This window comes from Salmo salar, chromosome 19, assembly GCF_965601325.2.
Source record: "Salmo salar chromosome 19, fSalSal1, whole genome shotgun sequence".
Classification (NCBI taxonomy): Eukaryota; Metazoa; Chordata; class Actinopteri; order Salmoniformes; family Salmonidae; genus Salmo; species Salmo salar.
Genome location: NC_138309.1, coordinates 9858220 through 9873257, shown reverse-complemented (window position 1 = coordinate 9873257; position 15038 = coordinate 9858220). Strand labels below are relative to the sequence as shown.

General features: G+C 43.2%; 1 protein-coding gene across 1 annotated transcript in view; it reads left to right on the top strand.

Moving 5' to 3' along the window:
• LOC106578416 (uncharacterized) overlaps positions 1-15038 on the top strand; it is a 138768-nt gene that overhangs the window by 2041 nt on the left and 121689 nt on the right. The window contains exons 2-3 of the mRNA XM_045702053.2: positions 1044-1193; positions 7337-7468. Of these exons, the coding sequence (XP_045558009.2) occupies positions 1044-1193; positions 7337-7468 (282 nt within the window). The remainder of the gene's footprint in view (positions 1-1043; positions 1194-7336; positions 7469-15038) is intronic.

Below are 15038 nucleotides of genomic sequence, written 5' to 3'. Positions count from 1 at the left end.
CAATCATGATGATTATTGCTAGACAAATAACAGAGGGAAGCACAGAGCTGGTTTTATGAAGCCACAGCACTTGTAACAGGTGGTAAATTACATTAGTCGTCCATCTGAGCAGCTGAAACAGAGACGTGGACCGGCAGCCTTGTTTAAAAGCATTCTAATCATCAGGGCTTGTCATGTGAGATCATTTAGACACAGCCTGTAAGTCAGGGGGCTGTACATCAAAGGAAATGTAACAAGGTTTCAAAGATGGACTTTGGTCAATTGGTCCAGTACTGGAGATATCTAACAAGGTTAGCCATAACCCAAGGATGACGTGGACAGTCACTCTTCAACCTCCTGCTCTCCAAATGTAAGCCTAGGCCGTATATGTGACTGACTAGATTTCAACCTGGGTCATCTACGTGCTGCAAGACTGTGTTAGCTGCTGAGCTAAAGCCTATGCATCATGTGAGCGTGGTGACACTGATTTTGATGTCGCAGGCAGGGAAACCTCATCACAAAACCATGAGGCCATCTCACGTCCGCTACACAGGCATAACATATTTATAACGTAGTCTATTTATAACAACATTGTAAGATACTTGAGAAGAATTAGATTGAGAGAATGACGTGAGGCTGAGACCTAGACCCAGGCCTGGCCTACATATAAACAGTAGTAAGTACACCAGCATCTCTCTAGAGTCTAGATTGTCTGTCAATTCAAAGCTACTGTGCACCTTTAGAAAATACATTACTACCAACATAACACACAAAAGCAGTTGTTTACGTCAAGAGGTCTTCTTGTCTTCAACTTTTGTGTATGTTCTGTTGTTGAAAATGCCTTTTATGATGAAACATCATTCATGTATGAACAGTATGTTGCTATATTGGGAGTGCAATTTAAAACCATTCATAAACACATGCAATGCAACATGTCTGCTACTTATCTGTGCTTTACAAAGACACACAACATCGTGTCTAGGCTACTTATCTGTTGTTCACAGAGACACACAGCATCACATATAGTTATCACATCTGTTATTCTGTTGTTGTTGTGTTTGTAGATGAAGGTCCGTATCCTCCAGTCCTATGTGAACGACTTGGGTGACCAGAACCAAGTGCTGGTCCAGACAGTGGAGGACCTGGAAACAGAAGCCAACAACAGAGTCTGCACCATAGAGGCCAAGCTACGCACCTCTGATCAAATCATTCATGTAAGCCTCATGTCTATTTTCTTCCTTTGTGTTAGGCCTACGTTGCCCTCCCTCCATCCCTGCTTTGCTTTTGCATGCTTTTGCCTTCAGCTGGCTTGTGAGTGGCCGTGGGCTTGCCTCCCTATAGATTTCATATGTGAATGTAGTTTTACACAGCCCCATTGTTGGAATCTAATCATGGCAGAATGCTAGAGATATTCAAGGGCTAATCAACGACAACATAAAGAGCATGATCATTTAAGGCCCGTTCTCACAAAGTCTGTTATTTTCATCCAAATAATTTGGAAGAAAAAAATAAGTACGAGCACGTCTTGTTTATGACGCCGTTTAAACCAATTGCTAAATATTGTCCTGCCGCAATCCGTCAGTTATTTATTCAGGAACAGGTTTGATTTTTGCATATTTCTGCATGTGAAAATAAGCTGTTGACCAATAGAAGTTGTTATATGGGACATTGCCAGTGGCAGGCCGCACACTGCCACTGACAGGTCTGTGGGTTTGTTGTGTGAATTAATGAATACATTTCTCTCCGCCTGTTTTTTACATTTGCAATGCATCAGTGCAGCAATGTATCAATTTAGCCAATGTGCTCACACCAGAGCTACACGTCACTCTCGCCATTCAAACGTCCTCTCTAGTTCATTGCCAACGCTGTAGCCTTTTTTATAGCCATTCAGCAAGCAAGAGGATGGATTGATGCTTCTCTCCTCCAATAGGCCTAGGCCTATTAGTTTGTAAAAATTGCTCGAAATAAGTTTCAATATACATTGCTGTTCATTAGGGCTGCAGGTAACCTTAGCGGTTATGAGTGTTGGGCTGTTTACCATGAAATGAGCAGCAGCAGTACAGAACCATCACTAGACCAGCACATTAGATGGCATATTCCTCACTAGCTAGATGTGCAATTAAAGGGCCAGATGCACAATTAAAGGGGAATTACACTCAAATCTAAATGTATTAGTTTTCTTCCAGACCTAAAAAAAAAGCGTATTCTGTTGTTATTTAAGCATTGGCATGGACTCAGAACATCCAATTCTGTTGTTTCTATGAACAGTTGTAATTTTGAGAGTGAAAAACGACATAATATATTTTGATTTGTTTAACACTTTTTTTTCGCTACTACATGATTCCATATGTGTTATTTCATAGTTTTGATGTCTTTACTATTGTAAAAATAAAGAAAAACCCTTGAATGAGTAGGTGTGTCCAAACTTTTGACTGGTACTATATATTTACAGAAAACAGTGCGCTACTTTCTCTTCTACACTAAGGACCCACAGAAAATAAGAATATGCCTATTTGAAAGCTAGAAAAAAAGGAGTACAGTTGAAGTCGGAAGTTTACATACACCTAGGTTGGAGTCATTAAAACATGTTTTTCAACCACTCCACAAATGTCTTGTTAACAAACTATAGTTTGGGCAAGTCGGTTAGGACATCTAATTTGTGCATGACACAAGTAATTGTTACAACAATTGTTTACAGACAGATTATTTCAGTTATATTCACTGTATCACAATTCCAGTGGGTCAGAAGTTTACATACACTAAGTTGACTGTGCCTTTAAATAGCTTGGAAAATTCCAGAAAATAATCTAATGGCTTTAGAAGCTTCTGATAGGCTAATTGACATCATTTGAGTCAATTGGAGGTGTACCTGTGGATGTATTTCAAGGCCTACCTTCAAACTCAGTGCCTCTTTGCTTGACATCATGGGAAAATGAAAATAAATCAGCCTAGACCTCAGAAAAAAAATGGTAGACCACAAGTCTGGTTCATCCTTGGGAGCAATTTCCAAATGCCTGAAGGTACCACGTTCATCTGTACAAACAATAGTACGCAAGCATAAACACCAAGGGACCACGCAGCCGTCATACCGCTCAGGAAGGAGACGCATTCTATCTCCTAGAGATGAATGTACTTTGGTGCGAAAAGTGCAAATAAATCCCAGAATAACAGCAAAGGACCTTGTGAAGATGCTGGAGGAAACGGGTACAAAAGTATCTATATCCACAGTAAAATGAGTCCAATATTGACATAACCTGAAAGGCCGCTCAGCAAGGAAGAAGCCACTGCTCAAAAACCGCCATAAAAAAGCCAGACTACGGTTTGCAACTGCACATGGGGACAAAGAGCGTACTTTTTGGAGAAATGTCCTCTGGTCTGATGAAACAAAAATAGAACTGTTTGGCCATAATGACCATTGTTATGTTTGGAGGCAGCATCATGTTATGGGGCTGCTTTGCTGCAGGAGGGACTGGAGCACTTCACAAAATAGATGGCATCATGAGGCAGGAAAATGATGTGGATATATTGAAGCAACATCTCAAGACATCGTTCAGGAAGTTAAAGCTTGGTCGCAAATGGGTCTTCCATATGGACAATAACCCAAGCATACTTCTGAAGTTGTGGCAAAATGGCTTAAGGACAACAAAGTCAAGGTATTGGAGTGGCCATCACAAAGCCCTGACCTCAATCCTATAGAAAATTTGTGGGCAGAACTGAAAAAGCGTGTGTGAGCAAGGAGGCTTACAAACCTGACTCAGTTACACCAGCTCTGTCAGGAGGAATGGGCCAAAAACCACCCAACTTATTGTGGGAAGCTTGTGGAAGGCTACCCGAAATGTTTGACCCAAGTTAAACAATTTAAAGGCAATGCTACCAAATACTAATTGAGTGTATGTAACATTTTGACCCCCTGGGAATGTGATGAAAGAAATAAAAGCTGAAATAAATCATTCTCTCTACTATTATTCTGAAATTTCACATTCTTAAAATAGACCTAAGTCAGGGAATTTTTACTAGGATTAAATGTCAGGAATTGTGAAAAACTGAGTTTAAATGTATTTGGCTAAGGTGTATGTAAACTTCCCACTTCAACTGTATATCACAACATTTTATTAGTTTTTTTAAGTAACTCTCATGCTAGAAAAGGTTGGAGACCCCTCTATTAGGCTGTGTATTATAGGACTGCTAAAGTGAATCTAAGCGACCACTTGTGCTGTAAACAACCATGAAACATTCCATCGGAGCTGACCCTTATCAGTAAGTGGTTGCACAGATTTAGATAAAGCACTCAAATTCAAATGTAGTGTCAACATAACCACCAATTGCTTTCCTAAAATTGGTGAACGGCTGATAATTAGGCTATGGACAGGTTGCGTTTCTATTTTCTAATGGTTGTCAATTTTAGATTCATATAGCCTATATCACAGCTGTCTCTATATCTCCCCCTTGAAACTTTACTTGTCAATTTATGATACAGTAGGCTATTAATTTAGCATTGTCCTATAATGTAGACTCATTTTTGATATCCTACAGAAAGGATGTGAAGCTAAGGCAAGGTGTTTAATACATTTTTGGGAAAGGAGAAATGTGATTTTGTGTCTGAGTGAGATGTGCTGCAGGCCTCTTTAATTAATAATGGGTCCTTTTAGGTGGGTGGGTGTGCGTGTAGGAGTTCGCTAATTCTCTATGTCCATTCAGAAAGTTGCCTAAAATAGGCCCAACCTGTCTGGACTTAATCTCTTTAATCAGATAGAAAGATAACTGTAGGTAGCAAGCATCCTGATGGTCAGCAGCATACTGTATGTGCGAGCAATGACAACGTGCCAGTTTTCCCTTTCCTCTCATTAAATGGGGTGCAACTAAATAAAACGTAGCCAAGCTCCTTTCATGATTCATCCTATAGGATGAATAGCCTATCCTAATATTTTCAGTAGCATTTTATTTTTCCGGTAGTAGGCTATAGGATCTTTCTCTCATTGCTGCATCCTCTCTAGGTCACTTTGAACAACATATTGCCACTGAGAATGACCGCAGCAGCGTTGGTGACGTTATGCAAATGTATGTGCATCGGACTTGGTGTAAATGGTTTAGTGTGCCAAAATCGGAATCTGTATTTTTGGGGAATTCAGACGAAAAGATTGCAACACAGTTGTTGAGAAAGGCCTTTATTCTTAACAAAACAGCCCAATAGAGAAATGTAACAATATAATTATGAGAGTATGAGGCTGAGATGCATGTCTTTGTGACCATAGAAGCTTCGTTCAAGGCCCCCAGACAGGCAGAGAATAATACCGAACTTTGGGCCTTCAGGTAAAAAGCTTCACAATACCATTCATAGTGAGCAATAGTATCCTAATTATAATTCACAGGTTGAGAACTTCAATAGGCTTGCCTTTCTCCTGGTTAATCCATTTCCTTAAGACTCCAATAGGGCATTATTCTCTGTGATATAATATGCTTTAGCTGTCAGATGTAAAAAGCTGAATACATATGTGGTTTCTTCTTCTTTTTCTTCTTCTTCTTTTTTAGAATAGATTGTGTAAACAAGATGGTCACCATAGTGACCTTATGGTATTGTATGTGTTGTGGTGTTCTAGAATACCATATATTATCGTTCTGGTCTCCTGAGAGAGTTTTACATACACAACACTAATCACGTTATATTATTCTATCACACACATCACTTACCAAGCATTACAGGAAAGGTCAAGTGGTCAGACGGCGCCGTTTTTATAGAACTCTGAGGTCAGAGAGATGTAGTTCTTTCTATCCGTTTTCCTTTTCAAATGTACGATTTTTTCTTCCTTTGTCCTTTTATCTCTAATTAGTGAAAATGTGATTTGCCCTTGTAGAAAATGAATCAAAGATATGTGGTTCCTTCTCAGGAATGATTGAAGGATCTTTTCAGAGAGCAGTAGGGCTAGCAGTGTGTTGTAAGACAGAGATCGTAACCTTCATAACCCCTGATCATGTGTGTGGGCCTAAATCCTTGATCCATTAAATATGAATACTATCTCTCTCATTATGTTTCTAGTGACCTCTGTTTAGCATGCACATAGCTGATCTATATGTTTTAGTTATTAATGAATAACCATATATTGAGTGGTTCACTTCAGCCTTCCCTGTGGCTTAGTTGGTAGAGCATGGTGTGTGCAACGCCAGGGTTGTGGGTTCGATTCCCACGGGGGGCCAGTACAAAAAATAAAAAAATGAAATGAAATGTATGCATTCACTACTGTAAGTCGCTCTGGATAAGAGCGTCTGCTAAATGACTAAAATGTAAATGTAAAATGTTGTGTTGGTGCTGTTTCTTGAGGGGTAAACTAACTCCATTGACAATGACAGACTGTGTTTCCATAGGTCTGTTGTGTTTGTTGTTGAGTTGTGAAGACATCTAGCCCTTCACTGATTGTCTAATAAATACAGAAACAATATGGATGAATATACACCTGTCTTAAGGGCTCTTGCACATCAAATCAAAATGTAATTGGCTGAATTCTCACCCCAAAATGCATGTTTTAGAATGATCCCAGACTAGTGTCCATCCAATAAGAAGTCCATCTTCTATCCCCTTGCCTTTGTCTGGCTATGGGCTAGTACAGACTTCTGTTCTCTGTTTCAGGTCCATTTGTTCTGTCATCCCAGCATACTAACATACTATTTAGATCCTTTTAATAAAGTGCTTATATTCCAGGAACGATACCAGTCCTTCCTTAAAAGTGTATAGTTATACAACTTACAACAGTATGTGTAGTAACCTAACAAATACACTGCAGCAAATAATACAGCATTATTCACATTTATTCTGGTTTATTAGTCAGGTAACTAGATTTCGAGTCATTCGGCGAGGTATAAAGTTCTGTTGATGTTCTCTAGTCTCTGTAGAGTGGATCCGGTGGTCAATTAGATTGTCAGTAAGGAATGAACTGTGCCAAACAGAATATTACACACTTGTCCCCCTGCCTGTTGGGTAGGCATCCCTCTACTGATGTCCATAATTGGAAATTAAACCGATTGCTGAGCATTTAGAGCTACTTATGTGCTAGTCTACAATGTAAACTATGCAATGAGCAGTGTAATATGAGAGGCAATGCCTGATTGAATGGTTGTAATATATTTTCTCATTTAAGTAGCAGTAATGTTGTGTTGTAATGGTTTTAACAGAGTTTTCTGTCCTGTGGTGTTTTTTAAATGAGCTGCTACACATCAATCCACTCTCTCCATACTTCAGTGAATTACTGAAGAAGCCTATTTTCTGTGCTCGAGTTTGTATTGCCTATTTGTAGAAGAAAGCATTAGCATATCATTATTATATGATCCGGTGGATGAAGTGTACTTCTTTATGTGGTTTTGTCAGGGTCTGGAGCAGCAGAGGAGGGTTCTGGAGGAGAGTGTGTATAGTCTGCGCTCTGAGAACCAGGACCTGAAGACTGACATGGACTCCCTCACAAACTTCATCCAACAAGCGAGACACCAACACACCTTGGTCGTAAGTCATAATATTCGTCTCTCTCTCTCTCCTAGCTGTCTTCTTCCCTGTTTGTCTCTCAATCTTTGTCCCTCCACCCTAACTCCCTCCATATAAACAAATAGTCTTATCAAAGCTAATTTTTCTTCCTAAGCATCATGTGTGAATGTTAATTCCCTCTGCTTGGCTCTGGCCCTGGGGGCAGTAAAGGACAGTTCAGATCACTGAGGGATCAGGGGAGATCAGTAGAGATTGGAACAGGTCATTAGGGATCAGTCGATCCCTCTTTGATCCGTTGATTCTGTCCACTGATCACTCCCACTTTCCCACCCCAGAATGACCATCCTAGTCCTATCCCATCCCATGCCTTTAGGGTAGCAGTTCCCCTTAGGCCTAAAACTAGAATCACCCCTAATCCTAACCTCAACAATTAGGGAGGAAAATACTAAACTGACCTTAGATGACTGTCTAGAGGCAAGTTTGTACTGCTCTTCTCCACCATTCTTAACCTATTCCTTTCCCATCCCCTCTTTCTGAGGAAAAGCATTTCTCCAGCTTGGGTCCTTGGATGACCGGAGAGAGGACACCCTATCCCAGAGGTTTTCTGTCTCTTCTGCATCTGTCAAACCCTGTGACAGCCATATGGCTTGTAGACATCAGCCATAGAAATTACTAACCTCTGTAGATTCCATAGGTGGGGAGGGAGGGAGGGAGGGAGGGAGGGAGAGAGGGAGGGAGGGGGAGAGAGAGAGGGAGAGAGAGAGGGAGAGAGAGAGGGAGAGAGGGAGAGAGAGAGGGAGAGAGAGAGAGAGAGAGGGAGAGAGAGAGAGAGAGAGAGAGAGAGAGAGAGAACAAAAGGGGTCATGGGGTTGCGATCGTTGATTATGCTAATACGGTTGTTAATGACTTTAGCTTTGAGTGATAATTGATCGGATTCATTAGCATATTAACTCTGGGATGGTCTGTAATGGATGGCCTCCCTGAACCCTGCAATAATGAACTAATTAGACTAATTAAAATCAATAGAGGTGCCAATAAAAGGTTAGGGCTCAGGGACCACTCTATATCTGTAAGGAGGAAAAAAGAGAGAGATGGGGATAGACAATTAACAAAGAAAGAGAGAGAGATTTGCTGACAAAGAAAGAGAGAGGGGGGGTGAAATGGACACTGCAGTCAGAGAGAGAATGAACAAATGAACGAGCTACGCAGAGAGAGCGAGAGACAGAATGAACTAATGAGCGATAGCGAGAAAGACAGAGGGTTCCTAATGCTGATTGATGTGGTCTTGACGGTGGTTAGGTGAATAAATGGCTTGTAGCAGGCCAGGCAGCATTACTCTGGCTAGGGTTGGGGGGGACTAAGTGCTTTGTAAGGTCAACCATAAGGCCCAACTTACATATGTACTGGCCTGCCCTTATAAACCTCTGTTCATATATCAGGACGGGATGGACACAGAGAGCGTTCCCTTCTCACAGAGTAGAAGGGAAAACGCTAGCCCTGCGTTGGGCTATACTTCTCCACGGGAGATTTTACAAAAGGGATTCTAGAAACATTGCAGGAATTTGTTTGTTTCAGTGATGAGGCTACATTCAGTTGAGTGTATTCTGGAAATGGTTATGAACATGTAACAACCTATTGAAATGACTGATGAAAATGACTTTACCAAACTACAAATAGAACCATGTATTGGGTTTTTGTCTACTTTTTTCTTACAGGACAAATACATCCAGGTTGTGTAAATAAGACTGGCTACTTCCTGCAATCATCATGTTTTATTTTTCAATCCCCTTTACATCATTTGATGATTCATGTTGGCCTCTCCTTTGTTTTCTTCCATGCCACATTGATTCCACCTCTCCATCTTAAAACAAAGCCAAAGATGGGATGAGTGTGTAAAGAGAGGGCTATTTTCTTACAGGAGGGAGGAAGGGGAAAAAGATGAGGATTGAGAAGAGGAGGTATGAAGGAGGACAGAGTGGGGCAAGGAGAGGGTGGAGAAAGGGAAGGAGAGGGAGGAGATATGAAGGAGGACGGATTGGGGGAAGGAGAGGGTAGGGAGAGGGAGGAGGTATGAAGGAGGACAGATGGGGAAGGAGAGGGTGGAGAGAGGGAAGGAGAGGGAGGAGAGGAGGAGGTATGAAGGAGGACAGAGGGGGAAGGAGAGGATGAGGTATGAAGGAGGACAGAGTGGGGGGGAAGGAGAGGGTGGAGAGAGGGAAGAGAGGTGGAGGACAGAGTGGGAAGAGAGGAGGAGGACAGAGTAGGGGAAGGAGAGAACACAGACAGGAGAGAAGGAGGAGGATAGAGATGAGGAAGGAGGGAACACAGAGAGAGGAGGATGGAAGGAGCAGCATTAGAGGACAAAGGTCTAGAAACGTCTGACCTGATTTGGGACTTAATTGCTTCTCTGACCTTGACTGGCCACTTTCAGCCTCACACTCCTTTTCCCCCTTGTTCTTTTCCTCCATTGTTTATTTTTTCCTATCTTGGAACTGTAGATATCCTTTCTCCCCCCTTCTCGACAGTATTGAATCGTTTCTTACTTCCCTTGGTTCTTTCCATTTATGACCACGACTCTGAAAGGAACCCCATCTAGCCCAGTGTCCTATCATTTATGACCACGACTCTGAAAGGAACCCCATCTAGCCCAGTGTCCTATCATTTATGACCACGACTCTGAAAGGAACCCCATCTAGCCCAGTGTCCTATCATTTATGACCACGACTCTGAAAGGAAACCCATCTAGCCCAGTGTCCTATCATTTATGACCACGACTCTGAAAGGAACCCCATCTAGCCCAGTGTCCTATCATTTATGACCACGACTCTGAAAGGAAACCCATCTAGCCCAGTGTCCTATCATTTATGACCACGACTCTGAAAGGAACCCCATCTAGCCCAGTGTCCTATCATTTATGACCACGACTCTGAAAGGAACCCCATCTAGCCCAGTGTCCTATCATTTATGACCACGACTCTGAAAGGAAACCCATCTAGCCCAGTGTCCTATCATTTATGACCACGACTCTGAAAGGAACCCCATCTAGCCCAGTGTCCTATCATTTATGACCACGACTCTGAAAGGAAACCCATCTAGCCCAGTGTCCTATCATTTATGACCACGACTCTGAAAGGAACCCCATCTAGCCCAGTGTCCTATCATTTATGACCACGACTCTGAAAGGAACCCCATCTAGCCCAGTGTCCTATCATTTATGACCACGACTCTGAAAGGAAACCCATCTAGCCCAGTGTCCTATCATTTATGACCACGACTCTGAAAGGAACCCCATCTAGCCCAGTGTCCTATCATTTATGACCACGACTCTGAAAGGAAACCCATCTAGCCCAGTGTCCTATCATTTATGACCACGACTCTGAAAGGAACCCCATCTAGCCCAGTGTCCTATCATTTATGACCACGACTCTGAAAGGAACCCCATCTAGCCCAGTGTCCTATCATTTATGACCACGACTCTGAAAGGAAACCCATCTAGCCCAGTGTCCTATCATTTATGACCACGACTCTGAAAGGAACCCCATCTAGCCCAGTGTCCTATCATTTATGACCACGACTCTGAAAGGAAACCCATCTAGCCCAGTGTCCTATCATTTATGACCACGACTCTGAAAGGAACCCCATCTAGCCCAGTGTCCTATCATTTATGACCACGACTCTGAAAGGAACCCCATCTAGCCCAGTGTCCTATCATTTATGACCACGACTCTGAAAGGAACCCCATCTAGCCCAGTGTCCTATCATTTATGACCACGACTCTGAAAGGAACCCCATCTAGCCCAGTGTCCTATCATTTATGACCACGACTCTGAAAGGAACCCCATCTAGCCCAGTGTCCTATCATTTATGACCACGACTCTGAAAGGAACCCCATCTAGCCCAGTGTCCTATCATTTATGACCACGACTCTGAAAGGAACCCCATCTAGCCCAGTGTCCTATCATTTATGACCACGACTCTGAAAGGAAACCCATCTAGCCCAGTGTCCTATCATTTATGACCACGACTCTGAAAGGAACCCCATCTAGCCCAGTGTCCTATCATTTATGACCACGACTCTGAAAGGAACCCCATCTAGCCCAGTGTCCTATCATTTATGACCACGACTCTGAAAGGAAACCCATCTAGCCCAGTGTCCTATCATTTATGACCACGACTCTGAAAGGAACCCCATCTAGCCCAGTGTCCTATCATTTATGACCACGACTCTGAAAGGAAACCCATCTAGCCCAGTGTCCTATCATTTATGACCACGACTCTGAAAGGAACCCCATCTAGCCCAGTGTCCTATCATTTATGACCACGACTCTGAAAGGAACCCCATCTAGCCCAGTGTCCTATCATTTATGACCACGACTCTGAAAGGAACCCCATCTAGCCCAGTGTCCTATCATTTATGACCACGACTCTGAAAGGAACCCCATCTAGCCCAGTGTCCTATCATTTATGACCACGACTCTGAAAGGAACCCCATCTAGCCCAGTGTCCTATCATTTATGACCACGACTCTGAAAGGAACCCCATCTAGCCCAGTGTCCTATCATTTATGACCACGACTCTGAAAGGAACCCCATCTAGCCCAGTGTCCTATCATTTATGACCACGACTCTGAAAGGAACCCCATCTAGCCCAGTGTCCTATCATTTATGACCACGACTCTGAAAGGAACCCCATCTAGCCCAGTGTCCTATCATTTATGACCACGACTCTGAAAGGAACCCCATCTAGCCCAGTGTCCTATCAGTAGTGGATTAGGGAAGGAAGGAATGGGACCATGTCTCATCGGGATATATTTGTATTAAAACTGATCATGGAAAGTAATCTGTGTGATGTGACGTCAATGTTGCACGTTTGTACAAGCGCGTGTGTGTGTGTGTGTGTGCGTGTGTGTGTGTGTGTGTGTGTGTGTGTGTGTGTGTGTGTGTGTGTGTGTGTGTGTGTGTGTGTGTGCGTTTGCGCGCGTGTGTGTGTGTGTGTGTGTGTGTGTGTGTGTGTGTGTGTGTGTGTGTGTGTGTGTGTGTGTGTGTGTGTGTGTGTGTGTGTGTGTGTGTGTGTGTGTGTGTGTGTGTGTGTGTGTGTGTGTGTGTGTGTGTGTGTGTGTGCTGCTGACCATTACTTTAATAGTATTTCATCTCCATAGCCCTTTTTTTCATGATGGAGTGGTGTTCGCTTTACACACACACGCACACACACCCTGTGCGGTCCGTCCCTCTAACAAATGAGTTTACCCTGGTCATAACCTTCACACATCTCATTACCAGAGATTGCATACCTTTTCATAAAGCCGTAGACCTGCTGTGAAGGATCACACACATGAACGGGGGACCTGTTCCGGACACCGAGGCCCCACTGCCCGTAAATTACTCCTCCACTCTCTCATACATACATAGTTAATCAGCTAATGTTGTTTTATTTCTTATTATTCATTTACATTGCTGTCTGATTTATCTAAATGACTGGCGCTTTCATTCATGAACACATTTGCAGTCTGTCTCTGTTTACATGGCTACTTTAGTATTGTGTTCAGACCATATGGGGGGTCAAAACCAAATACTACCAAATAATGTTTTATGAGATTGGATAACACGTTGGGTGGGATTTTAAACCATTCCTACATACAGAACCTTTCCAGATCCTTGATATCCTTCATCTGCTCTTATGGCCTGCCCTCTTCAATTCAAACCACAGGTTTTCAATGGGCTTCAAGTCTGGAGACTGAGATTGCAAAATGTTGATTTTGTGGTCAATTAAACATTTTCTTTTGGGATTTTGATTAGTGCTTGGGGTCATTGTCATGCTGGAAGATCCACTCGTGGCCAAGTGTCAGCGATCTGGCAGAGGCGATCTGGCAGAGGCAATCAGGTTTTTGGCAAAAATAGCCCCATAACATCAAGGATCCACCACTGTATTTTACAGTAGGTATGAGGTAGATTTTCTCCATATGCTTCTGTTTTTCAAAGCCAAACCCACCACTCTATTTTCATGTCATCTGACCATACCATAGAAAAGTTTGGGAACCACTGGCATGGTGTACTACTTACCTTAATAATGGAACAGGGTCAAAGCTCCTACTATTGAGCAGGGCAGGCATATACACATAGTATGCTCTGTAATCCACTGACCTCTGAAGGCTCACACATGCACAAAAAGGTGCACACACTCCCTGCAAACACGCACACACACGTGCTAAGACACGCGTGCACACACACAAACACACACCCTGACCTCTGTGTCTGTGGGGTCACCTTGTTGTCGGAGACTGGATTTAATTATAAGGGGAATGTGTGAATGTTTTATTCTGTTGAAAACTGGTGACGTCACACACACACACACACACACACACACACACACACACCTATACATTCACGCAAAACACTTTAGCCCTTACAATGGCAGTGAACTAGAATCTGTTTATGATTTGGTTTGGTCAGGAAAGCTAATGTCACTTAAATATATATTTTTTAAAGACACGAATGAATGCAGCTCAGAATTTCAGGATATTTCATGCTTGCTTGTTTGTTGTTTACCTCAAGACAATACTACCCTTGGGCCGTGACCTAAAAGCAGTCATCCATTAGAATAACAGCACACAGAGTCCTCGTACAGCATACATGAAATATTAACCTAATGGACATGGACTGGACTCTATCTGGTCATTTCGCATTCAACACCGTAGAGCCCACAAAGTTCATCAGTAAGCTAAGGACCCTGGGAATTAACACCTCCCTCTGCAGTTGGATCCTGGACTTCCTGACGGGCTGCCGAGTAGGCAACGGTGCCACGCTGATCCTCAACACAGGAGCCCCTCGGGTGCGTGCTGATCACCAGCAATGATGAGACTATAGACTATAGGGAGGAGGTCAGAGACCTGGCAGAATGGTGCCAGGACAACAACCTCTCCCTCAACGTGAGCAAGACAAAGGGGTTGATTGTGGTCTACAGGAAAAGGAGTGCAAAACACGCCCCCGTTCACATCGAAGGGGCTGTAGCGGAGCGGGTCGAGAGATTTAAGTTCCTTGGTGTCCACATCGCCAAGGTTCAAACACACCAAGACAATCGTGAAGAGGGCACCCTCAGGAGACTGGAAAGATTTGGCATGGCTCCCCAGATCCTCAAAGTTCTGCAGCTACACCATCGAGAGGATCCATACCGATTGCATCACAGCCTGGTATGGCAACTGCTCTGCATCCGACCGTAAGGTTCAACAGAGGGTAGTGCCTACGGCCCAGTACATCACTGGGACCAAGCTTCCTGCCATCCAGGACCTCTATATTAGGCGGTGTCAGAGGAAGGCACAAAAAATTGTCAAAGACTCCAGCCACCCAAGTAATAGACTGTTTTCTCTGCTACCACACGGCAAGCGGTACCAGAGCGACAAGTCTAGGTCCAAAAGGCTCGTTAACAGCTTCTACCCCCAAGACATAAGACGGCTGAACAATTAATCAAATGACCACTCGGACTATTTACATTGACCCTCCCCCCGCTACAGTGCTGCTCCTCCCGAGTGGCTCAGCGGTCTAAGGCACTGCATCTCAGTGCTAGAGGCATCACTGCAGACCCTCGTTCCATCCCA